The sequence below is a fragment of the Cariama cristata genome, unplaced genomic scaffold (genome assembly GCF_000690535.1).
Source record: "Cariama cristata isolate BGI_N322 unplaced genomic scaffold, ASM69053v1 scaffold4495, whole genome shotgun sequence".
NCBI lineage: Eukaryota > Metazoa > Chordata > Aves > Cariamiformes > Cariamidae > Cariama > Cariama cristata.
In genome coordinates, this window is record NW_009615772.1 from 112,721 (window position 1) to 139,010 (window position 26,290).

At 36.8% G+C, this 26,290-nt stretch overlaps 1 protein-coding gene across 1 annotated transcript in view; it reads left to right on the plus strand.

The window, feature by feature from the left end:
• Positions 1-26,290, plus strand: part of SIPA1L2 (signal-induced proliferation-associated 1 like 2) — an 84,358-nt gene that overhangs the window by 57,041 nt on the left and 1,027 nt on the right. Inside the window, exons 14-20 of the mRNA XM_009699946.1 lie at positions 3,330-3,554; positions 6,137-6,287; positions 8,936-9,155; positions 16,063-16,194; positions 22,958-23,011; positions 23,961-24,084; positions 25,736-25,817. Coding sequence (XP_009698248.1) covers positions 3,330-3,554; positions 6,137-6,287; positions 8,936-9,155; positions 16,063-16,194; positions 22,958-23,011; positions 23,961-24,084; positions 25,736-25,817 — 988 coding nt within the window. The remainder of the gene's footprint in view (positions 1-3,329; positions 3,555-6,136; positions 6,288-8,935; positions 9,156-16,062; positions 16,195-22,957; positions 23,012-23,960; positions 24,085-25,735; positions 25,818-26,290) is intronic.

Here is a 26,290-nt window from a genome sequence, read left to right on the forward strand (position 1 = left end):
ATTGAAGTTTGCAGGTGGAACTTATTTCAAGTACTTTTCTTTTTAGTATGGTGCAACAAATTACCTGGGAGTTAACGCTGAGAGAAGTCACAAAAATTGCAATGGACAATTTTTACGTGTAGTGAAACTGCATTGCATACCATCCCCCCCAATTTACATTACTGTGATGTACGCTTTACAGTTTTGTTTGTTGAACTGAATTTCTGGTTGATTTTCAGCTTTTCTTTTTGTTACCAATGGAATGTGTGCATGGTACATCTGTTGTAAAGCAAACTTTGAAAGCACACTTTTACAGCTGGTTGCCTTTATCTCCCAATTCCCATTTTATGGTGGCTTTGAAGTTGAAGCTTTGGTCTATGTGTTAAGATTTTACTCTGTAAAAGATGGAAGGAAATTGTTCTTTCCCTCTGATTTTCCTGTTTTCAATGTCAATCAATACGGGAAAATAACCAAATAATACCTTGTATCCTCATTTTGTTATATGCTTGACATGAGTGAATTAGTCTTGTATATTTACTCTGATGTCTAGATTTTTTTTTACAAGTTGTAGAAGATAGTGTAGACTATTGTGAAAACTAGGTAAATACTTTCACACTAAGCTTTCACTACCCCTGTGATAATGCAGAAGCTCCAGATTTACTCTGCTTTGTGTGTGTTGAGATTTGATTTTATATATTGAGACTTCTAAAGCGCTAGAAATAAGCTCTGTGTTTCTAGGACTTCATCATAATGAGCTGAAATAGATTTCTAATGGCTGGAATATGTATTCTCAGCACTTGTGTGGCAGCTGTTGTATTTAAAGTGCCAGGAAGCCATTAAGTAATCTGCTACTCACTTCTATGGAATAAACATTTTATGAATTAATTAAAAATTAAAAAAAAAAACAAAACCATATGGATTTGAAGTGAGTTTACCTAGGCATTTCCAAAGTAGTAATTATTGTTGAGATGACGACTCACATTAGGATTGCCCAATTCCACTTTGGCAATAGCAATGATTTCCAATGATCACCTTCTAATTTGCATGCCAAATCCTTTTGCTGTAGGAAAATGTCAGACTTATGTTATGTGACCCAGCTGTTTTATTTAAACTTTACATATCCTTCAAATGACGTTGGAGCGATAAATGATTTTACAGTTGGATTTAAAAGCTGACATCACCTATACAGCACCCACAGACATACATTATTAAAAAATATCTCATTTTATAGCTGTGATGCTGCAACAGTGACATGTTCAAATAAGTGTAAGAAAGTTGAGTTAACATACAAGTATGTGATATCTACTGCTGAATCCTCTATATATTTTCTAACTGCTCAGACACTGAGTTGGTATTTCTTCATAATCTATAGTGATGAAATTCTAACACTATTGAGGCATTCATTCACAATTATTTTGCAAATGTTAAATAGTAAACTTGTTCTGCAGTAGCTAAACAGTGTAAAACTTCAAGAAACAAGCCTACAGACTGGTGGAATGTCATTGATCTATAAATGCAACGTTTCTTTATTAAAATTGTATTCTGTTTGCTGAATAGATAAAGTGCAATGAACAAGATGTTGGTTGGTTGAAAGATCATGGCCTGATTCTCTGACATCATCAGATAAAGAACTCCCTGAAAAAACTAATACTGTAGTGTCGGAGTAAGATTTACAGACTTAAACCTGCTGTGGGAAACAATATCTCAAACTACAAGACTGACTTGAGCTATGCACAACACTATGTCTCACAGCTCTGTTATTAATGGTTTTATCTCTCCTAATTTATATTAATTATGCACATGAACTATCAAATACCTTCATGTTACTGTAGCTGAAACAGCTCAGCTTCATTGTCTTTAGTTTTGCTTTGTTTCTTACATAGAACATCTTTTGGATCCTAAAAATATATGCTGCTTGTTCCAACCATTGCATTGAACTCATTATCTAAACCCAGGCTTTTATAGGCATTTTATTTCTCCACTTCCGAGATATTCCCTTACATAAAACCTACAGAATGAGGCTGGATGCTCAATTTTTCTTAAATGTAGTTACAAATAGAAGTCTAACATCCTCTGGTTACTGTCTTTGCTGTCAGTCTGCTATGTATTTTACACTGTGCTTCAATGTTTGCTTGATGTTTAGATTTCAGTTTTTCATAACTGAATTACTTTCTTCACCACATCTTTACATAATTTATTTGCAAGCAAAAAAGCTTGCAAATCATCCACAAACATCACCCGCATTATTTTCTTCCCCCAAAACCTCATAATCTTGGTTCTGCTTTTTGGGGAGGAAGAGGGAAGAGAGGAGAGAAAATAAATTGGTTTTAAGATTAAATGAGCATGCTAACTGTGACCAAAATTATTAATCCATTGCCTTAATGATTCAGCTTTCTTCCACAGTAGGCATTTTCATTTGATCTAATGACATCTGTGCGTGTGCAGTGCTCGCATTTGTCTCTGCGCGGACAGGAAAGTAGCCGTGTCTGTTACACCGTCAGCAACACCTTCTGGTCCTCTGGGAATTAATCCTCTTGGGATTGGATTAAAAGATTGCACTGTGTTTGGGATTCGTAAACCAACAACAAAAGTTAGGAGCTGCTGCTTCAAGTGCCAGACTCTGATTTTGGGCAAGGCACTTGGTTTCTGAATGTTTTGCTTACTTCACCTCCAAGATGAAAAGAAGAAATTTATTCTTCAAGGAAGTGTTTGCTTTAGTTCTTTTTAAATCATTTTTAGAGTCTTCAGTAAAAAATTTCATTACTGACTACTAGAGCTATTATTCATAATAGAAGAGGCTATTAAAGTTATCCAGAGGACTGCTTTTGTTGAACTGAAATTTACTTCTGTTAATATTAAATTCTCAGTGGTACTGAATGAAAGGCACGGCTTAAACTGGCGTGAACTGGCAAAATTAACATGAAGTGGAAAAGTGCATAAGTTTTATAATTGGAGAGGTATTTGGGGTAATTCCCTATGTAGTTCTTGAGGTAAATGGAATTATACCATTAATAATGTGTATGAACAGATTTACTTTAAATTACATGCGCATATTCTATACATATGTCTTGAATTTAGGCTTTTCATAGCAGTTTGCATTGGCATTTCAACAAGTTGAATTATATACACTACTTGTTTTAGAAACTCATCACAAGTCTGTTCTCAGAGAGCTTTAATGTATGCGCTGCTGGTATGTAGAAAATTACTGTACCAATATTACTACCTTGATTTTAACCTTGAGAAAAACGTAACATTAAGAATTATAGCTGCATACCAGGCGAAGTGTTTCCGATTTGTTGTTGTGTAGCAGATTTCATTTTTGCCTTTGTGTGTTTTCTTTCCTTTTTCAGTGGGTCACATCGTTCAGGAAGCCCATCAACACATTGCTCTAAAAAGAGTGGCTCCCTTGATACCTCCAAAGTCTATATCGTGTCGCAGAATAGTAGTCAACAGATTTCTGGATCGGTTTCAAAACCATACCACAGACAAGGAGCAGTGAATAAATATGTCATTGGATGGAAAAAAGCAGAAGGAAGTCCTACACCTGAAGAATCTGAAGTTCCTGAATGCCATGAGTAAGAACTCTGTTTGACTTTGTTGGGGGAAGAAGGCTAATGAAAAGAAATTTTAAAATAGGATAGAAAAATGAAAAATTACAAATTCTGTTTCACTTTTAAATGTTTGGGCTTTTTTCTGTACCTTTATGTATCAAAAAAAAAAAAAAGAGAGAAAAAAAGACAATAACTGCACAGGATACTGTTTTCTCCTCTATTCTATCCAGCTGCATCTTTTTCCCATGTGTCAAATGAAGCAAGCTGATAGCCATACCTTTGTGCCTACAAACACTTTCTATGTCAGACATTTCCGTTTTGCATCCCTAAGAAACAATTGGGAAGGTACAATTTTATTAATGTCTTAAAGACCTTTTCTACAAATCTTCAGGAACTTCAGTTAGTTGGAAAAAACTTACTTCCTGATGTTTCTCTATGAAACCCTACTACCTTCCTGCCTATTACATCAGCATTACAGATGACCATAAATGTGTTGGTGATCAATGGTAGATAATTTTTAAAGATTAGTGCCAGTTGGGGGTATTTTAGTGGTTCTTTGGTATCTGTTTCTGACTTTTGTTTTTAATGAACAGGTACAAACTGGTGGTTAGGACCCCACAAGAAAAAGATTAAGTGTGGCTATATCTGACCCTCTCTTCACGAGACCCTATGAAATGTGCAGGCTTCCATAGAACTACATATTTTTCTAGCAAGTGACATTTAGACAAAAATATTCAGAGCAGTCTAACGAACAGCTACATGTACAGCTTAACACAGGAATAGCTCATGAGAAATGTGTTCTTCTTAGGTGGAAGAAAAAAGCTTCCACTCTAAGGAAAAGATGCAGTATCTCAAATATAGATAGAGAAGATACTTGCCCAGTGCTACAGCAGTAATAAGTAATGTTGGAATCTGCTACTTAAAACTAACCTTTAAATTGCTGTTATCTTCAAAATCATCTTCTCGGATAACCTCCTTGCTTTCTTTTTGGACATAAGCTATTCCATTCTGTCTCTCAATAAATCATAGTCAGCTCTATATATCTCCATAAATCGACAAGATGACATGCAGTACCTGATTTTCAGATGTTTAATGTGGGATTACTCTTTGTTTAATGGGAATGGTTTATTTGCATCTAATGTCTCATATTGCCTATATGTGCATATCTATGGCAAGATTTTAAGATATAAGCTAGAATATATGTGCTATGAATTATGAGCCTGAAGTTAAGCTCTTAAATTCCTAATTTTCAAAACTAGATGTTGCTGCCTTCCTGTCCTGGTTATTTGTGTTTCTTTGTGTTACTGTACTGGTGATTTTATTTTTTTTACCCCCAGTGATTTAATTGCTTAAATTGTTCAGTTGTAGTAGTATTTGTACTTGAAAAGTGGTAACTTCATTGATTCTCACAAATTTTTGCATTTTGAAGTTGATGAACTCCTGAAACAATTTCTCTTTGTTTTGAATGGAACTCTTAAAACAAAATTGCATAGTGCATCATGGTATTTAGACTGAAACCACAGCAATGTAGAAAAGTATCATCCGAGAGCTAGTTCTATTTAAGAAATATTTATTGAATATGGCAGCACTTCATATATCAGAAAATATTTTCAGATTTTTCCATGGTGTACAGCACTGCTTCACCTCTTTCTTTCTATGGAAGCTTTCTATACATCACAGAGAGGAAATATTTCTCTGAGGATAATTATGTTGAAATAAAATAACATCTCTAATTAGCAATGATGATGAAAATCAGGTCAATTGCTGAATGTTGTGCCACCATAGGATCTAATTCACTGAGAATTACACTTTACCGTAGCAAAGCTTGTTTCCTGTCTGCTGAAGACAGAGTCACTGATGATGCTGCATTTGGCAGTAAGTAATGGCTTCAGATGTGTGTTCTGCCTGATTGGGAATCTCTGGTTCCTTCGATTGCATTTCCAGAGTAAACCTCTTAAAATTCTCTCCCTTTCTCACTCGAAGGAAGCTGAAAGATAATAATTCTGTCTGACAGTCTTTTGTTGACTGTAAATGCATTTTTATCTGCTGATAATTAAGGAAGACAGCTCTTTTATTTATCTAAAGAGCTTTATGGAATTGCTAATAATAAAATACGTTTGGCACATGGCACAATTGATTACCAATACACTTCAAGCATTGCCATTGATGACCATTGTAATTTTGCCAGGTTGTGAAGCTGGATACATTATCACGCTATGAAATATTGATTTTCTTATTTGCTAAGGAAGTAAAAGTTAAAATATTTTGTGGTGAACTGTTGGAAATGTTGATATAAATCAACTTTAACAGTAGAGAAGTGTGGTGTGTAAACAAGAGAGAGGCAAGCTAGGAGACACAAACATTATGCTTTTTTAAATTGTTCTTTAGAATTCCTAAAATGGATTTTTCAATGGTTTAAGAATTTCATTTTGGACCCGCAAACAGTTTCATAAATATAAAATGATCAAAACCATGTTCTACATAAGAGTGTGCTGTTTCAGGAGATAATTCTAGCAATTTGTACTTCATGCCAGAAGATGAATGCAGTCTTTCAAATCCAAGAGCACTATTGCTTCTCTTCCTAAAAACGCCAATTGTCTCAACAGAGTGTATGATGATATTGATGCTGTGTCTGCAAGTCCGCTCCAAACTTCTGTGAGGAATACTATTGATGAAAGCCAGCAAGTCTTGTCCAAAGAAGATTTTCTGAAGCTGATGCTGCCAGACAGCCTCGCCATGGAGGAGGGGAGAAGAAAGGTTAGCTACTCTCTTCGGCTCTGTGTATCTCAGACACAGTTACCTTAGACATTAATTTCTGGTATTCCCAAAACTGCTATAGAGAAGGCAATACCATTTTGTACAAGCTAAGTATATTCCATGGGGATGCTATAAATACTGACCAACAGTCCCAAAATATCATTTCACACAATCTGGAAATGCTATCTAGTTTGGTGATTATGTATGAAATACAGCATTTGTTTAAGTCTGTCTTTGCATAGCTTGAGCAGAGACAGGTGCAGGTTGAGATACTGACTTCTAATTTGAAAGGTTAAAAGTAACGTTTTCAAGGATGGATGCCGAAATTTATACACCTCATATGATATTAAGGCACATAAATAAAAGTAGCCCGCTTTCCCCTGCCCTGTACTACTCAGTACCTACAATTGGTTGAAGTCTGAATCACAGTTTCATGTAGGTATCAGTGGCACCTACTCAAAAGGTGTAATTGTCAGTGGTAGCGGAGAGCATACATCTAATCTTCATAGTATGAAGACAATCATTAATACTTAAAAGTTCACAAAAAGTGGATAGAGAACTCAAAATTTACTACTACTCAAAGTATAAATTATTCTGAATTCTATGCTTAATGTGGAATAAAACACAAAGCAATTAAAGTACTTGAGATAATTGTCACACTTTGATATTAACTCAATGTGCTCTTAACCCACGGTGTTTATACAATGTGCTAAATAGCATAATCATCACATGTGAACAAAAGTAACACATGGAAATCCTCTAAATGGAGAGTTGAATTTAAAATTCAGATCCTATGTATTTTTTAATGTGCAGTATGTTAAGTATGCATTATATGCGTTTGAATTTTCATGAATAATGTCCTAGAGGTTTTTATAATTTATGATTGATACAATAATTTTTTTTTGTGATGATTTCAAGAACTGCCAATGTTTCTGGCTACATAAATAAGAAAAGTGTGGCCATCCTGACATAAATTACAGGAATTTTCTGAATATGTAAGATTTTACAGAATGAAATAACATATTTGGTTTGACCTTCTTCGTAGATCAGGGAATAATGAGCCCTCTAGGTAATATTTAATTTTTGTCGCACCCTGAAAGGAAACTCTCTAAAGCTCCAACAATTAACATCCAACATGTTTGGATAGCTAACGAACAACCTTTATAGATGGAAGATGCAGCATAAGGTTGAGGAGACTTGAGTAACAGCCAAGAATTGCAGCAGGATGCTTGCTGGGAATCTTGAGTGCAGGGAAGAGGATCGGAGACCCTTCGATTCAGAGGGTGAAGGCTTTTAACCCTTTGCCCAATGTGGTCCCTAATTGGGGACCTCAGGGTCCTTTAATACTCTTCAACCACTGCTTGTAGAAGGATACCATTTATCCATTCATTTAAGGATGCTGTGTATGTCCTCTATCCATTCATTTAGGGATGCTGCTTATGTGTATTGTTGTGATCGTTTTACATATGTGTTAAAATAAAGTTTTGGATGTTGTTTATTCCCACGCCCCATATCTGTTTCAGGCAGATCTCTAGAACCAATGTCATATTTTGGTGCTTTCCTATATTAGAATCTGAGTATCTCCCTCAATTTTCTCTGGGTTGTAGTTAAGCATTCAAACAGTTGAGCGTGTTCTGTATTGTCATCAAGGTAGATGATTTCCTAAACCAGCACTGTGAAGTATATTTAGGTATTGTGTAAAGACTGTGTCTTGTGGCATGATTGAGTGTTTCCGTGTATTCCTTTCAGAAGTATTCATCAGTGAGCAAGTTTTGTCAGAAATATAACAATGTAGATGTCTTTAATTCTATGCTATATTCACTGTTTTAAAAAGCTACCACTCTTAAGCATATGTTCTGTGTAGGGAGTGTGCAACTCATAATTAATTGCAGAGAAAACAGGACAGGACATTCAATTGTTATATGCAGGGCAAACGAGATAAAATAATTAAGGCAATAACTGACCTTTGTAGATGTGAAGAATAAGTGGATTTGCAGTGCTGAAGAATGCCTTATGAAGTGGAATGGCCCAGTTTTACGATACAGTAACAGCTTGTTTTACTGTAGATATTTGGGTTGTGGTTTAAGTAACTTTTTGAAATGCATAAACAGTTTTCACTGAACTCTATTATCCTCTTTTCTAAGCCTATTTCCTGATATCTGGAGAGGTGCAGTGTGTCAAGTCACTTTTATCGTCCAGTGAATTATATGGCAGCATATATCAGTTCAGAATGTTTAACATTAAAGCATAGTCATTTCAAATTAAAATCAAACAGTTCCCTGTGTAGTCTTGAGTAAATGTTGCCTGAGTTGGTAACCTTACATATATTTCTGGAAAATGCAGCTGTCATAAGGCTATGGAGGTTTCATTTAACATTTCAGAATTAATAAAACTACGCAGTATCTGATTAGTTGATGGTGATATGTTCCAAAATACCAGGAGGAAGTATGAAAATCCAATTCAGTAACTCTTTTGAGGCCCCAGTAGATCTGATATGGTGGAACAAATCTCTGATCTTCTGTATTAGCTCAAGAATTCCAGAGTGCCTGCCCAGAAAAATACTCCCAAGAACTGATGATGGGATATGATCATGTGAATTATTTTAGCCAGTAATATGTGTTCTTATATCTTCATATTTTGATGTTTAGTTTTCATTTTATGGAAACCTTTCTCCGCGGAGGACACTTTATCGTACCCTATCTGATGAGAGTATATGTAGCAATCGAAGAGGATCTTCATATGCTAGCTCTCGAAGTTCGATGCTAGACCAAGCCTTGCCAAATGATATCTTGTTCAGCACTACTCCACCTTATCACAGCACCTTGCCTCCCAGAATGAGCCTGACTCCTGGAATGGGAAATCTGAGAAGTAAGTGATTGTTGCTGTCGTTGCCGAGTTTGGAATATTTGTAATAAACTCAAACAAATCACAAATGTTAAGTTAGATTTTACTTTTAAGGTGAAATTATGAAATGTTTAATCAGTGTTCTAGTTATCCTAGTAAAAGAGTATTTAGTCAGCAGTAGATGCTTATGCTTGCCTTAGTGATCAATTCAGATTTATCATGTTTGGAGACAGCATTCACTTCCCAAAAAATTTTCATGAGACCAGTGATAGGCAACAAATGTTTGTCTGAAGATCTTTATTTTCCATTGGTGACCTAATCAAGCCAAGCTGGCCTGTTTTATTTTAATATGTGTTTATTTTTTATGTACATTCAAATTACTGAAATATTCACAAATGTATTCAAAATAATAGCTAAAGGGGAAGCTTCTATTTTGGTGACCCTTTTGGTAACATCTTAAAAGGAAATGTGTAATAGTTGTTGTCATTGTCTCCAATTTCAAAACTGAATCTGCTGATTTTTTTTTTTTAACATGTTAGTAAAACCTTTGCAAATAACACTTTGTGTTTAGTGGCAGAAAAAGAGTAGTCTAGGGTGCTAAGTTAAAACTGTTTTATGAAGGTGTCTCTTTACTTGTGAGGTCTTCACAAGCGAGATCTTTATTATGGGCTTATCTTGCAACAATTCCAATATGAAGTGATGAACTCTAAAGTTTGTAGTAATTTGGGGGGGAAAATGAAGCGAAAGTTAGGAAATCTATAAAAAAAGGAAATTGTGAAAAATATACATGTTTGTATGCCACAGCCCAAATCTACACAGCCAGATACATATTTAGGCTACATATCCATATTTACATACTTAATAAGAGTGAATTGTTTTTTCAAAATTGCTAAATCTCTTCAATTCTCAAATATTTTAGTCTCATCTATAGGGGACACCCAATCTAGAGAAAAAAAAGGCACTTTTAGTTAGCTACTTTAATATTGCATCACAGCGGGCCACAATTTCAAAAAATAGTAAAGCAGTCGTGGACTGTGAAGTCCATCGTTAAGACGCTGTGGGTGGATTTCTTGAAAGCATTAAGGACTTTTGTAGGCGCATGTCCAGAGACCGTGCAGACAGATGGCTTAAGTAGTAATAAAAAGGGCTCTGTCATTCATCGTGTCCTTCAGGAACTAGCAGTCACTGGCTAACTTTCAGAAGTAAGCCTTACGTACAAAACACTTCTCTAGTTATAGTGGCCTCAGCCATGAGGCTGAGTTTTAGTCACTAACCAGTGGTTAAGTTTAAACTGGTATCTCAAACAAGTGCTAAATTCCTGCTTCAGATGGGAATGCATGCTTGCTGTACCTTTGCAGTTCTAAAAATATTCTTCTCTGAGTGAAACTCTTTACTATAAATTTAATATTAAAAGATCCTTTGCTTTTACTGATAGAGAATGAAGACCTGTTTTGTTTCACTTGAGGCTAATTCAGTAGATTTCGGAGTCTGTGAAGGAGGTATATGTATAATCAGGTATCCTGATTGAATTTTTATCTTTTACTGTGTTAGGCCCGTATTTTTAAAGCCACTTCTTCTAAAGGTAAATGTGCAATGGGATCAAACCTTCAGCATCCTTTTATTCTAGAGATTGACACAAGGCCGTGAATGGTGTACGTTCAAGCTGTACGCTGCTCCTCCAGCAGCGAAATTTTAGTGTTTTGTGTGTTAGTTCTGTCTTACACACCTTATTTTCCATTCTTGCTGCTTCTTAGGTACAGGAAATTATTTATACACATAGCTGGGAAGAAATATAAAACGAGTATCCTGTCAGTCAAAATGAAGCTGATTGTTGATGCCCAAGGTAGTTCATGCTGTTTTCATCTACAACCTCGAATTTCTGCTTCTGGTTTTGTATTGTAAAAGTGCCTTTCAATGCCAGCAATACAGGATCTTTTATGATGGCTGTTTCAAGGAAGATTTAATTGGTTATCTGTAATTACACTCTGAAAACAGACATATCATGACTTGCCCTCCTTTGTTTTCGAAATAAGGTTAGTCAGTGTCTCCGTGTAAGAAACCAACTTTGGCACTTGTTCGGAAGGTTTTTGTAATCAGGGCATAGCAGGTATTTACATTCGATAGCAGTGGTGATATGAGAGGTTTCTTTTTCATTTGTAATTTTAGCTTGAGGTTGTAGTTTCAGATATTAGGATTCTTAGCTGTCATAGTAATGTCTTTTGTAAAATACATATGTTTGTGATCTTAAAACATCTTAATTTTACTGATATTTAATGTTTAGGGAAATCAGTGGAAGTGGTGTGGTTTTGGCTGGAATTAATTTTAGAAAGATACATTCTTGCATGTTATTACCCAGCGTGTAGTACATGAAATATTGCGGCAGCACCAAGTCTTGTGAGACCCCTCTAGCAAGAAAAAGAGCGTGATTAATAGGTAAGCAAGGCAGCCCCAAAACCAGAGCATAATAGGGAACCTGAAGGGTTTCAGTTTACTGGGAAATCAGAATTATCAGACAGAACGATTGTGCAAGTATGGAAACAGAAATTTCAACTGTGTGCGGTATGGACTGTGGGAAGGAGATGAGAAAATGAAGCGATAGGATTTTTTTGTTATTTTATCACTGGGGGAAGCGAAGTGAAGAAAGAGTTGCTTTCAGTAAAGCCTGAAAAGCAAGCTCTGACAGTTGGGTGCTGTTGATCGCACACAGTACACAAATGTAGAAAGACTTAGTTCATTTTTTCTTATTTTTAACTTAAGCCAGAAAGGAGAACTCGTGTGGCTGAGAACTCTGGGATTTTACCTTGGGGACATTAAAGATGCCCTAACTGAGACAGTGCTGTTCACGTTGAGTGATTCTAGCATGCCGTACATGGTTGCAGGTACAAATCTATCCCTGTCTTGCAAATTCATGGCAGCTGAACTAGCAGGGAAAGAATGAAAACAATGAGAACCACTGATACAGAACTAGTGCACTGACACGAAGGGAACCCCGGAAGAGACGTGGAAGCAGTCTGACATTGCAACACCCTGGTCCACTCTTATTATGAAACACAAAAAGAAAGGGGAAAGAAAAATGCTAAAAATGTGATACACTGGCGTGAGGTTCCTGTGCTGTGAGGAGAGGAGCAAGGTGCAGGATACTTCAAGTGAAGAGGGTTGTAAGGAAGGGAATGTTTTGGAATGACACACTGACAAATTCGGAGAGTTCTCAGGTTATAAGTGCGGTAGGGAACAGGCTGCCAGAAGTGCAGCTGGGGTATCTGCAACTATGTTCTTAGGTGGAAGTCTGTCTTAAAACTGGTTTACTGCCAGTGTTAGCTTCAATTCGAAACTCATCTCATTGATAAGGAACAGTATTAAAATGGAAGAGCATCACTGTGTATTGATGGTGTACAATGTGAACAAATTGGAAATCAGTTTTTCAGTAAGCAAATAAAGGCTGTTGATTAAATAATTCGGACAACCAAAGGAGTATATACATTGCCTGTTACAGACTCTCACACAGTGAATAGTTCACCATACCAGAACACGAGACTATCTTCAATAACAAAAGGGAAGGGAAAAGTAGTTACTGAGAGCACCTGCCCACTGTTCTAACAGTAAGGTGAACGTATGTCCATGAGAAAGTCTGCTAGCAGGTTGGCATCTTTGAAGGGACGCTTTGGGCAATACTGAAGAAAGGAAGGGTTAAAGAAACTGTTGTTTAAGAGAACCGTAGAGAGATAATTGCTTATTGCAGGGAAAAAGAACGGGAAGCAGACAGTGGGATTTGTGTCTGCCTATGATTTGGTATGTTCCTTGAGCTGCAGCATCTTTTGAGATAATCTACTTGTTAAATGACATGTCTAGTTTGAGCACAGTAATTGAGGAGTACTTAGCAGATATTTTTTCATGATCTACAGTCTCTGCATAAAAGTAGCAGTTCCAGCTGAAGCAGGATACTTGTCTTGGAAGTAGAAAAGGTTAAGTGAGGTGAATCCTTTTTTCTGTACAACTAGTTGCTCTTTGAATACAGTGGTATGTGGGACAGCTGACAGTCGGTTTCAGGAGCCCTGTTGGAAACTGAACTGACCACATAATTTTGGTGAAAATAAGGACTCCTCAAAATGCTTTATACTTTTATGCATCAATAACAAAAATAAAGAAAATTCCTAAGTGTAGGAAGTGACATAACTGAAAGGACCAGAAGCCACAAGATGAATGATTTTGTGCCAAAAGGAGTACAGCAAATAAAATAATCTTTAAAACAGAAAGATAACACTTAAATTGTTTCCTCAAAGGAAATAAGGGATAAATCTGAGTTGCTCCAAAATCAATCTTGTGGGCAATGAAGATAGTGGCCTAGGAGATTAGGCGTATCCTCCTGGACACGCAGAGTTGGGCATGCTCAAGCATAACTTGGCACCTTTGGAGAAGTCACAAAGGAAGACAACGGGCAGCCTGCGGCTGCCGGCGTCACAGTCCTGCAGAGAAAAAGTGGAGTCAGCAGCGAGGTAAGAGGAGCAGGGAAGAAAGGCAAATACAGGAGGCTAGAAATAATTCATCTCACCCAGAGCATTCCTGAAATACAAACAATATTCTCTGAAATTCAAAAGCACAAAGAGGCCTGTATCATTAGAGCTGCTTTTTTTTCTTTTTTTTTTTTTTCTTTTTCCTCTTCCCCTCCCACATTGCACAAGAACGCATAGTTTATATCTTGAAAATGAGTTATGCTGTGGTAGCATACTCATGCCTGTTCAGTTATTCCGCTTATAATTTCAGCCATCAGCATGAGCACTTGCATTTTCAGAGCTATCAATATTCAAACCTCGACGCTGGCAGGCTTTCTGCAGTTGAGTTGCTCTGTCAGGGCTCATACAGGACTGAATAGGATCCACCCTAAGGTGAACTGAGGTTCTCACAAAGACAATGCATAATGAAGGATGACTGCTGGTGAATATATCACTCCTACGCTTTAATTTGGAAAGCCAGCAGCATCGCACTGGGAACAGGCATCTTCCTGACAGGTTTCACAGTCAGGCTCTGTAGGCTGATCACACAAAAGCAAGGGCTGTCCCTTAGGGCTTGCCTGCCGGTCTAGCACCAAAAGCTGGCTTGCCAGCCTTTCAGAGAAGGCATTCTGTCTATTTTCCACAACAGGGATGTATAAAACATTTGCACTCTCATAAATAAGGTTCTTCTAATTCCTGGGTCATATACAGAAGTTCAGAGACTGCTCTGATGTTGGGCTTCCAAGGTATTTGCACCCCAAGGTAACTTGAGATAAGATTTTTTGTATGTTTATAAGGAACTGAAAATAAAATCTTAGTATAGATGTCTGAGTAGAATTTACATTGTCCATTTCATATAACATCCGCTTTTGCGTACTAAGAGTGGGTATTGAGAAAGACATTTCTACAGGGGTTTGTCAAGCCACTTCCAATTGTAATATAACAATACTGCATCTTTCATGTAAGTTGTACAACAAGATAAGTTCCACGGTAAACAGGGTTTCTACCTCTTCTGCATTATTTTTGCTTTGTGGGACTCTTAAGTTTTGACAGAGGATTGCAAACCTCCTTCACTTTCCTGTTCATGCTTTTTTTGGTTTTTGTTTTTTTAAACAAGCTTTCTGCAAAGAATATGACATGCTCTAATCATTGCTCCTTGCAGTGGAATGCTCTGTAACAGGCTGCTGCTTTTGGATTTCTAGGTCAGAAATCTTTACTTCAAGTGGACTTTGGTATTCTTTTTCATTGGTATCAGGACAATGACAACATACCATTTTCTTCAAATAAAATGTATCTTCCACTTGTACGTGTGCATTTTTTCCTTCACTGATTTTTGTGTCCGGTGTTTTCTTGGAAAAAATATTCCTCATAAATATTATAATCTGAATCACTCGAATAACTAGATGGAAATTTCCTTCTGAAACATTTGAGGAAAAATTACTATTTTGACCTTTTTAGTTAATAGAAGTAGATACTTCTGAAGCAAAACTTCTTTTTTCCTGACTGTACTATGTAATAAAAGTACAATATTGTATCACTAGCTTTATGGTTAAGATGAAATGTGATTATAAATAATGCATTTGGTTTATGTTCAGTTTTAAGAACCTCTGTGTGCCTGTTCAGCAGTATTCATTTAATGTGTTCTTGTTGATCAGATTGAAGATTGTTATGGATCAATCAGGAAAACGTAAAACTATTTAAGATAACTACGAAAATTAGCATCTGCTCTACTAAGATGTATGTTTGTGATACCTTTCTAAAAGACTGTATAACTGAAAGCTGTGTTTGAACTAATTTTATACCTTTCAATTAGTATACAATCTATCTACAGTATACAGTGTGTTACAGGTCACTCTGGAGCTTAGAGATCAGCACACAAGTCTTACGTCCTCAGATACACAGCTACAAATATTAAACTAATAGGGTAGTATTGTCAATGTGAAAGTGAGTTTTGGATATAGGCTAGAATTTATGAATGCATTGAAAGAAAAGCAGGTGATATTTTTTTAAATTGCTTCTGGAACTGAAATATTTAAGTTTCAGAATAAAAATCTGCATGTAAATATCTCTTACGTTGTTTCACAGCCTTCTTAAAAATATAACTGTGTATCTAGCAACTTTTCTGCTCAGTGCTCAGGTTTAATATGGTATGCTTTAAGAATGGATGCTGTCTGCTCACACGGCATTCACATGAAAATGCGAAGAACACGTCATGTGCAAAGTGGCACAAAAAAACCTTTAGAAACCCTTCCCATCTTATTCTGCCAAAGTTTAAAAATTGTCCCACCCATACTGAGTATTGAACAGGAAAAGACAGAAACAAGAGAAATGAAGATAAGCACTCTTTGCTTATACATTTTTTTTACAGTTCATTATAATAGCTTCAAAATTAATTGTACATCATTGTTATAGGAAGACTAATTATTGTGTTTATTGTTTAGATGAATTCTGGTTCTCAGATGGGTCCTTATCTGATAAAGCCAAATTCAATGATCCTGGCCTGATGCCCCTGCCAGACACTGCCACAGGGCTAGACTGGTCCCACCTGGTAGATGCTGCACGAGCGTTTGAAGGTAACAGGAAAATTTGAATAAAGATCAATGTTCAGTACACAAACTTTTTTAAAAAAAATATATATTGTATAGCCACATTTTGAATTACAGAAATCCAGTGTTTGCCTCCGTAGCCCTTTAGTTCTGTTGGCAGTATCACTTCTCAGTGCGGAAGATTGTCACTGAAAATTTGGGGTATTCATGATACTTTCAGTATCTATCTTAGATACAGTTCATCCACTTAGGAGCCTAAGTTCCTTCTGTAGTCCGTTGGAAAAATCAGGTGCTTTGAAGGAGAGATTCGAAGCATTTCAGTTAGATGGTTAAAGTGAAACTGGGGGTAGTGCTTCCCTGAGTTTATTGTGTTGTGTTTATAAATTTGTATGCGTAGTCCGAATGATGTTGCAGTCCCTCTCAGTTTTCGTAATAAGCCCTCGGAAAACACCAAAAATGTACGTGATCGTTTCCAGCAGCAGAACTTGAGGTGCAGGATATAGACCAGGTTTGCATTATTAAAGACCAGGTTAACTAAGAAAAAAATCTCATTCGCCTCTCTGAGAGTGAAACCTACACATAATGTATAAATGCAGAAAGGTGGATGTTGGTTTGAGTGTGTATGTGAACAGATACAGTTGAATGTTTGTGTTTTGTTGTTTCTGAGGGGTGTTTTGGTTAGGTCACCGTGCTTCCTAAAACTTCCAACATTTCTTGACTGGTGTTACTCTCGTTAGTGAATATATGGGAGGTCAGAGGTATCTGTGCATAGGGATGACCTTACCACAGTCATCGTCATAGAAGATACAACGCTTAACTTTATGAGGAGAACTGGTTGTGAAGTTAGTGATGAGGTGTTGTTCTATTTGTTTTTTTTTTAAACTGAAAGCAACCAGAATACCAGTTTTCTGGTACCTGATTCCTTCCCTAAGTATGAAGTGATTAAATTTCAATTTGATCAAAAGCTCTTTAGAACTACTTACGACGCTAATTAAAATGGCATTGTTAAAAGCCCAAACCAACAGTGATGATTAGCAATCTAAAATACTATTTTAGTTTTTAACCCAATTAACTCTATGTGGATGGATGGCTATTCAGTGCTACTCAAACACGCCTGTTGTAGCGGGCACGAAGGACTGTGACGCTGAGAATCTAACTGTTCTCGTGCGTTTCTGTGTTCGATTGCTCAGGGAACGTCCTGCTGGTTTTTATTGACATCTTAACTGAAAATAGATTTGGATCAGTAAGCTACTAACTCTGTAACTTTGTACTTGAAGAATATTTTTAAATGCTCATAAAAAATTTTGAGTTCAGCGGACTAAAAGGTAATTCTGTACCAGTTAGGCTCCTGTATTTTTAGCTTTCTTTGAAAACTTTAATGGATCTTCATTGTTTTTACTACTTAATGTTGTGATGAAAATAATTTCACTTTGGTAAGTGTTATGTGAGCGTAATTACCATTTGAATTTGAGAGAGAGAAGTAGAACAACATAGCTGTCCACAGTGCCCTCTCCTAGGGAGGAGGAGTATTTCCTCGTTGGGTTTCAAGTGCAAAAATCTTAGCTACATCTGTAGATAATGGTGAAGAACTGATGGTCTGAGTTGCAAGACAGAAACTTTTTATTACCTTTTTTTTGAATTATTGTAAGAATTTGAGTAGTAAATAACAATCTAGCTTTCTGTGAAGGAATACAGTTCTTTTTAGGACTCTGCAATAGAGACATCTGTGTATATGTTAGGTGATTTATAAAATGTTTTGACTAAATTCATAGTACTGCAATTTGAAATTTGTACGAGGAATAGAATTTTTAGGCCCTTGTTCAACTTTCCCTATCCTATATCTTGCAATTTGAAAGTAATTTAAAAAAGAATAACTGATAGGCATGTCATAAAAAAATCACTGGGAGGGAATGTGTTGGATATGAATTAGCAGATAAAGTTTCCTTATGTATTTTAATGTTGTTGACTTAGAAGTTCCTTCGACTTACTATTTAAAAATAGCTTGGAACTACTATTCTGCATTCTATCAATGTGAAAAAAGAGACTGGATGATTCTTAAGTTTGTCCACTTCTGAATATAAAACAGCTTTGATCTTTTTATTAAACTGGCTGGAAATGTGATCACGTTCTATATAGGACTGTCTCAAAAAAACCCGAAATAAACAATCCTTCTCCCTCCCCCAACTCCTCAATGAAAAACGCCACAAAAATGGATAGGACTTTTTTAATACTGATTTAGGAAATTAGAGTTGTGCTCTAGTTTGGCTTTACTAACCTGATATTTCAAAGTTTTGTTCTGTTCCAGAACCTGGATACAATACTTAATTTTAGTTTTTTCTTTGTACAAGGTCTTTTCTTAATTTTGGTTTTTTAGAATTACCAATCTGATTCCAAGGTCAGGGTTTTTTTTCCCTGTGATCTCTCTAGATTGTATGTTGACAACTTATGTATTTTGATCAGATCAACACCCATAACGAGTGCCTCACAATCCTTCATCTATCTGTCTCAAAATGCATTTGTATCTCAATTAATGTTAAATATAGCCTTTTTGGGTGCTTATAATGTTGACATTAATTGAATTAAGAATTAAATATAGTAGCGAGATTTTTGCTACCACCATCTGTACTCAGAGTTTACTCATGGGTGTAACAAGAACAGTGACCTCATTTTTAGCTTCCCCCTCTCCCCTCAAATGAACAGTTGACTAGGTTGTTTATTAATTAGTATTAGCTTTTATCCCACTGAAGCTTTGGTCCTATGCAGAACAGAAGTTTTTAAACTGTGGTCCATGATGGTTGAGCAAGCCATTACTTTTTTTTTTAAAGTTGGAAGTATGATGATAATGCTTTTCACTTTGTGAGGATTTCATTTTCACTGCTTCTGCTTGGCGAGAACTTTTGTGAGAAGCTGAATATTTACTTCAAACTCTTCCTGAAAATCCTGTCTGTTATTCCTAAGATGGGTCTTCTCAGTGCAACGGAGAGCTGTGCCGGCGTTACCTCCACGGGCTGCAGAAGCTGCGTCAGTACGGGGTTTTCCTTGAGCATTATCTGTTGAGGGTCAGTGTCCGTAAGCTGGAGCACCCTGCAACGTTATTTAAAGTCTTTGCACCGTGTTCCTTTGCGGGACAGAGTTTTGACTCTGATGTTTATCCAGAGATCATCTTTAGCGTGCAGGCAGTCAGGAGCGAGGGGTATCCTTCGATTTCTTTCATACGTGGATAGACTACTGCCAATTCCCTTCTCTTATTTTGGTGGAAACTGCAGAGAGACATAGGAGCGGCTGACATGCTGGAAGTACACTGTTGTAATATTTTTGCGTCTGTCCCTGAAGCAAACAATAAAAAATAGATAGAACTGGATGGGACTGTACAGCAAAGGAGGTAGGGTTTTAAAGATGGCAGTTGGGGTGAAAAAAGGAGAAGTTAAAGAAGCAAAAAGAAAGCAAGCGTATTGAACTGAGTAAAGGTAAAGACACAGGGATTTATAGAATAAATTGGAAAGTTGAATTAGAAAACGGAGAACAAAGAAATCTCAGAAAAGGCTAAGGGAAAATGAAAGAATGTATCGTTTAATTCTCTTTTTGTATTATCCTTCCAAGAGATCTCCACGATAGGGAAGAAGGACTGGCTTTCAACATGTGTATTATGTTGCTGATGGCTAGTTTCGGATCTTTTCAGTGTTTTGGGGAACCAAAGGAGAAGCCTTTATAGATGTCCATCTTTGTGTTACTGTCGTTATAGAAAGAATTGACACAAACCTAAATATTATTATTATCAACAGAACTTTGTACCAACAGTGCTACTTTAAACTGGGTTATTGTGCTTAAGAAAGGCTGTTTAGTGTTTGGTAAATCATATTTTGGGAATTAACAGCCTCAGAAAGTCCCTCTGATGTCTCTGATTTAGTTCATTAAAATAGGTGGTTTCAACTTCTGATTTTTTTCCAGGTTATTTTTATCAACCTCTACTAGTGCCAATCAGAATGCAGTGTTTCTTAATGCCAAGGTGCAGAAACCTCTGTACCACTATAATTAATATTATTTTAATACTTCAATTTAAAATCTTTATAGCTTAATGCAAGTAATGCTACGTATAACATAATGAGGAAGAAGTGAAGCATTCAGCATGACAGATAATTATTTTAACCAAATTGGTATGTTAAGCTACTAGAAAAAGAAAAAATGAAAATATTTAGCTAACATTTGGTCATTTCTACTGCATGCACATGTAACCCTTTTTGCTTCAGTGCATATGTCAGTGTATGTTTCTGGGTAGACTTGGACTTAATAATGAGAGAGCAGCTTCATGCACTATACTCATTTTAGCCTTTTCTGCTTTCCAGTATATCAAAATTATCTGAAGTGTTTTCTGGTCTCTGTTAGTGGTCTGGATAATGAAAATCCAGATTCAAATTCTTAATGGTTACAACTGTACTTTAAAGTGAGATGTGAATTTTGTCTCATCTTTGGTCTTGCTGAGTCAACCGTTACTTAAGTTCTTGATATGAACACCAATATATTTTTGCAAATAGTTTTCTATGCATGGGTCCTGTGTGGGCTTTGGCAAGGATGTCCCAGATAAAATATGAACTCTGAGATTTACATGTATTTTCTTCTGTTTAGTATGCACATATCACTTGAATGGAATAGGAGGAGTCCCTGTAGTTTGGAGGAAGCAGAATTTCACCAAGAGGGTGGTGAGGCAGTGGCAGAGGTTGCCCAGAGAAGCTGTGGCTGCCCCATCCCTGGAAGGGTTCAAGGCCAGGTTGGATGGGGCTTGGAGCAACCTGGTCTGGTGGGAGGTGCCCCTGCCCATGACAGGTGGTTGGAACTGGCTGGTGTTTAAGGTCCCTTCCAACCAAACCAGACTGTGGTTGTATGAACTTATGTCTACAGCATCATAGTCAGAAATGCACTTGACTTTTCTTTTGAAAAATTGACTGTTGGTGAAGGTAGCTTTGATTTCATTTTCATGAATATAGAATCAAGCCAGTTCTGTTAAGAACAAATAAAACCAAAATCAGTAGGAAGATTTTGCTCTTTGAACCTTTAGCACAATTCAGGTTTAAAAACAGTTTTGATTTAAATAGTAAATTGGTGAAACTATTGCTAAGCATGACTACTTATAGGGATATCAGTGAGATTTGATATAGTTACAAAAATAAAAATGGGTCTTTAAAAGTACTTGAAAAGTATTCAAAGGCAAAATATTTTGCTAGTCCAGGATCTTGTTGATATACTAGTTATTACAGCGATTTATTGTGTTTCTAACTTGTTCAGAGAATGATTTTGACACTGACCTGGCTTATGAAAATTAAGGAACTAGTCTTTGAAGAGCAACACAGGAATTTACGTAGTACGTTATATGATTGGAGACTTTTGGTTATTAGTGGCCGTGTAGTGGTTTTATTCCTCATCTGATGAATGTGAGAATATGGTTTCATATTTTATAAAGATAGGAATATTGGAAAAATATGTTCAAGTTATACTAGGAAAATAGAAAAGTTTCAACAATTAATTTCCTCCTGTAAATGTTAATATTGTTGTCAAATTATGTGGAGTTGTAATTCATTAAGGATTACACAAGGAAGAAAAAGTTAATCCACACATTATACTTCATTGCAAGCACCCATGTTTTTACATTTTTGTTGTGTGTTGAAAGAATATGAAAATATTTGAAAATATTGTGTTTAAAAACAACATCATGTGATTTCATTAACAGCTGCTTGTACCTGGTTTTTTCACCTGCTTTTCTCCATCAAGAAAAAGATGCTTTCAAATGCTGCTGGGGACATCAAACTGACAAAACATTTTCTCCACTCACAAAATAAACCAGACAAGAGGCCATTCTCTTTAATTAAGCTTAGTCAGCAGAGGGAGAAAAATGCAGATTTTTTTTTTTTTTTGATAGTACAGTAGAATTGCCTCCGAGACACAATGTCACCTATTGTTGGCCATAGAAAAAATAGCAATAGTATGCTGTTGCTTGCTTTGTTTTCTTCTATCAAGCGGTAATGAAAATGTGAACAGTATAAAAGTGAAATCAATAATTCAAACTGGTTGTTTACACAATCTTGTTTCTGGCCTACATACTGCGTTTGATCTAGGAGCCTAGTTTTAGTTTATCTGTACTAATTAAATCTATTCAACTTAAGTTTCAAATCTGTAAATGATGTCATTGATTATGTGTTTAAAATTATATTCTTACTTTATTGTCAACACATATGAAAAAGTCATGTTTGTATTTGCTGAGAGCCCTCACTAATCAGAAGTAAGGGTAAAAGCAGGGGAAATGAGCTGTGGTCTTTGAAATGGGACAAAAAATGACGTGCTACTTTTCTTCACTATATTATAGAATGAATTGTCAATCTTTGCTATTCCTTAAAACTATTCATTTAAAAAAAAAAAATCCCTTTAAAGAGCTTTTTAGTGATTTCCTATTTCTGTTTAGTAGAACTTTTAAACCAGAATTTCCTTCCTAGTTCAAATGATCTGGCCTGTATTCACCGATTGGGTGCTTAGAGTTCGGAGGGTTGTCTTTTTACGTATCACGCCAAGTTGTCATGCAACGTCGCGATACTAGGTGTTACTATTAGTGACGTGGGGCATGACACCTCGTGCTTTACTGTAATGTTGGTGTTGTGTAAACATGACGTGACAAGGCCGAGAGCGAGAGCCAGCACGAGTTGCACGGGGAGTATCCCACTGCGCGCGCTGTACGTGAGGGCCACGGCTCCTCCAGTGGAGATGGACTCTCTTGTTCATAGGAACATTCTAAATCTTATTCCAGGTTTTGACTCAGATGAAGAATTTGGGCCGTTCTGTCATCACACGCCGTTTCTAGGTGATGGTCTGGGATTGATGACTTTTGCCTTTTGTAAACTTTCTTTAATATTTCCTATGTTTGCACGTTTGCATGACAATGCAAGCTTCGGGCCTGCGGGGTGGTAGAGCAAGGGGAGAAAGGGCAAGGCAGGCATGTTGTCGCCAGAATTTATACAAACCTACAGACCTGGATTTTGTTTGACAGAAATAAGTTAAATCAATCTCCATAGAATATGGATTTTTATTTTTTTTTTAAAGATGACAAATTAAATCCTAATGAATGCATCATTTACTCCTGTTCTGTGCAATGATGATCTGCATGGCATACTTCTATTATGTCGTGACTGGTATATTTTGGCAACCACACTGTATATCCATAGGTAATTACATCTGTGCTTGTTAGACTATGTTCTAGTGGAATCCAATGTAGATAAGAGCGTGCCTTAGTAATATATATAAGAAAAACTCAATTGATAAAAATAGTGTGAATTTATTGTTTTTCAAGTATGCAGATTACCATTAGGTTCTGCAAATGCTTGAGACAGTAAAACAGTACGAATTGAACAGTGCAGATTTCTGAGGAATCCGATGGCTTTAAGTCCATGGAAAATGCAAACCTTTTTGCAGAATTTTTATTGTCACTGGATGTGGCCCTGAACTCTCAAATGGTTTTCTGCAGATTTCATCAAGACCAATGTACTGTTCGTATCAGCATTAGCTGGTCCAAACAAATCTGTCTTACTCTGCTGATAGACACAAAAAATTGCTTTGGGGTTGCCTTTGGATGCAGATGTGGGGAAGCCAACTAGTTGGAATATACTTTACTACATCTGCTGATTATCTTCAAAGCCATGATGTAGAAACCTACATCCATTTCTCTAACTGAACCAAGATAATGGCTGTAATATAGCCTTTTATTTTATACATATGTCCAGCTTTAAACGTATCCTTATGTTACTTTTTTACAGATCAGAGAGTAGCATCTTTTTGCACCTTGAGTGATATACAGCAAGCTCAGGGCTTGGAAGGAACACAAGAGTTACCTTTGGATGAGAGTCCCACAGATGGAAAAGATTTCCTTGAGGCTACTGGGTATGTCAGAGTTAAAGCTTTTTTCTTACAAAAATATTTTAAGATTTTCTCTCAATGTTGCATGTCAAATTGCCTGTATGCATGTTTCACTGCTATTTGATGGCAGACCTGTTACCTTGACTGATCGTGTCTTTAATTTTGAAAAACGTTCTTTCTTGGAATCAACCTCTGAGCAGTTCTGTCTAGATTTGTAGTATAGTCAGATAAAGCTCTCTGACTAGAATAGGCCTCTAATGTAGAGTATGATGAGATGCAGAGTTTCAGCTAATTAAATTTTTCACTGTGTTCCTCCTATACAATAATAATTTGTGTTACGCTTATTTCTGTTTTCATTTGAATAGAACTGATAACAGGAGCTCAGCTCTGTCGTATGCAATAACCTTATCTGCAGCAAATGTCTCAGACCTTGGAACAGGTGTTCCTACCTGACTTTTGCAACTATTTTCTACTTACAAATCCATTATTTTTTATTTATACAGAGGTAAATTAATCAAGAGAATCCTTAACTGAGGACTGCAGCAAACTTTTACGACAAACTGCCCAATTCATCAAATTCTTCCCGGTGCCCTGGGAGAGATTATTCTCTTTTTTTTTTTTTTCCCCCCCTCGTCTTCCCTGCTGCGAGGAGTGTACTGGCTAAAAACACAGATTCAGCAGTATAATCTGTCCACTAGCATGCTTTAAAAGAAAATCACATCTTTGATTAGTTTTGCTCTTCAGCTGCAGGAGTGGAAGAACAGGAAATGGAGGGAAAAGTCTTCTTGCTTGTTAGGCTATCACATTTTAATTTGAACCAATTTTACACAAATTAACTTACGTGGTAAAGCACATTTATTGTAATGACTTCTAAGTCCACATCTTCCCTCAGCCTGGTAATCGGTAAGGATTGTAAAAGACTGTTGAAGATGTTCCACTTTTAGCATCGGCAAATCTGGCAGATTTGTGCACTTGCATGAAGCAGTTGATTCAGCTTTGTATATAAAGCTGCTCTCTTCAGCTTCTCCCTTCTAGACAAAATGATTCATGTTATGGCTAATTTCATCTATAACGTGTATGAAACTGTCTCCCACAGTGCTCATTGCCATCTAGGAAACAGAAGCTATTCTCAGTATTTTTCCTTCACTCATGCGTTTGATTAACCTGTGGCAATATTTCATATGGTTTGACCTTTAAACAAAATATTTGTCTCCATAAAGCCATAGGTTTATCCTTTACTGGAAATGACACAACTGCAGACCAGACAAAAGAACAGCTCTTTCGGTTTACAATAATTGCTGCTGCAGCTTGCTTCAGATTAGTACAGTCCTTATCAGAAAGCAGCTTCTTAACAAATGTGCTCGGCACACCATTTAGCAGCACGTTTGACTTGCGCTGTGAGGGTACGTGCAAATAATTCCTAAAACATACCTTCTTAAAATCATTGTAACTTCTGCCTGGTTTGCATGAGAGGCAGTGTTATATTTCCGATATTATAGCAATGGGTTTATGTTCCAGTAACGGTCTTTTGCTGATGCTGGTTTTGTCTGTGTTTTCCTAACTATACCTAAACCGATTTGTTTCCTTTGCTATCACTAAAAGGGTTACTCTGCAAAAGCTGGGGGAGAAAATGTTTTTAACTAACCCAGAGTGAAGGTAGTGGTTTACTTTGCAGGGAACATGCTCCCAGTACTCTGACTGGAAAAGTAAACCAGCTAGAAGTCATCCTCCGGCAACTACAAACCGACCTGAGAAAGGTAAGAGATCATTAGTGGTATTATTGCTCTCCAATTTTAATAGTTATATTTTTATGCAGAGTTCATCAAGGGCTTGGAAGAAAGTACATGATAGTGTAATTAATGAATGGCAGGGCCCAGGGGTTGATGAGAGCACTGAGGTGCAGAAGGTCCTGCGGGAATGGTTATGTGAACAAGCTGTCCCAAGGATAACTACTTTGTGGGTCTTTACTCCAGAATAACTATCCTCCGTGTAGTCACACCCAGGAAAGAATGAGGCGTTTCATCGCCAGTTATGGTACCTTGGATTTAACCAAGGATAGGGATATGGGCACGGACACTGTTGCTAAGTGGTTAGCGCTCCAGATTTGTCATCCTGGTTGCCTTGTGGTATCTTGATCATGTAACAACGACACATGGCTTTGTGTCTCATTTGCTGTCTAATTTCTGAGCTGGAGACTATGCTAGGACTGGTAGAAATGAGACTGCTTTGG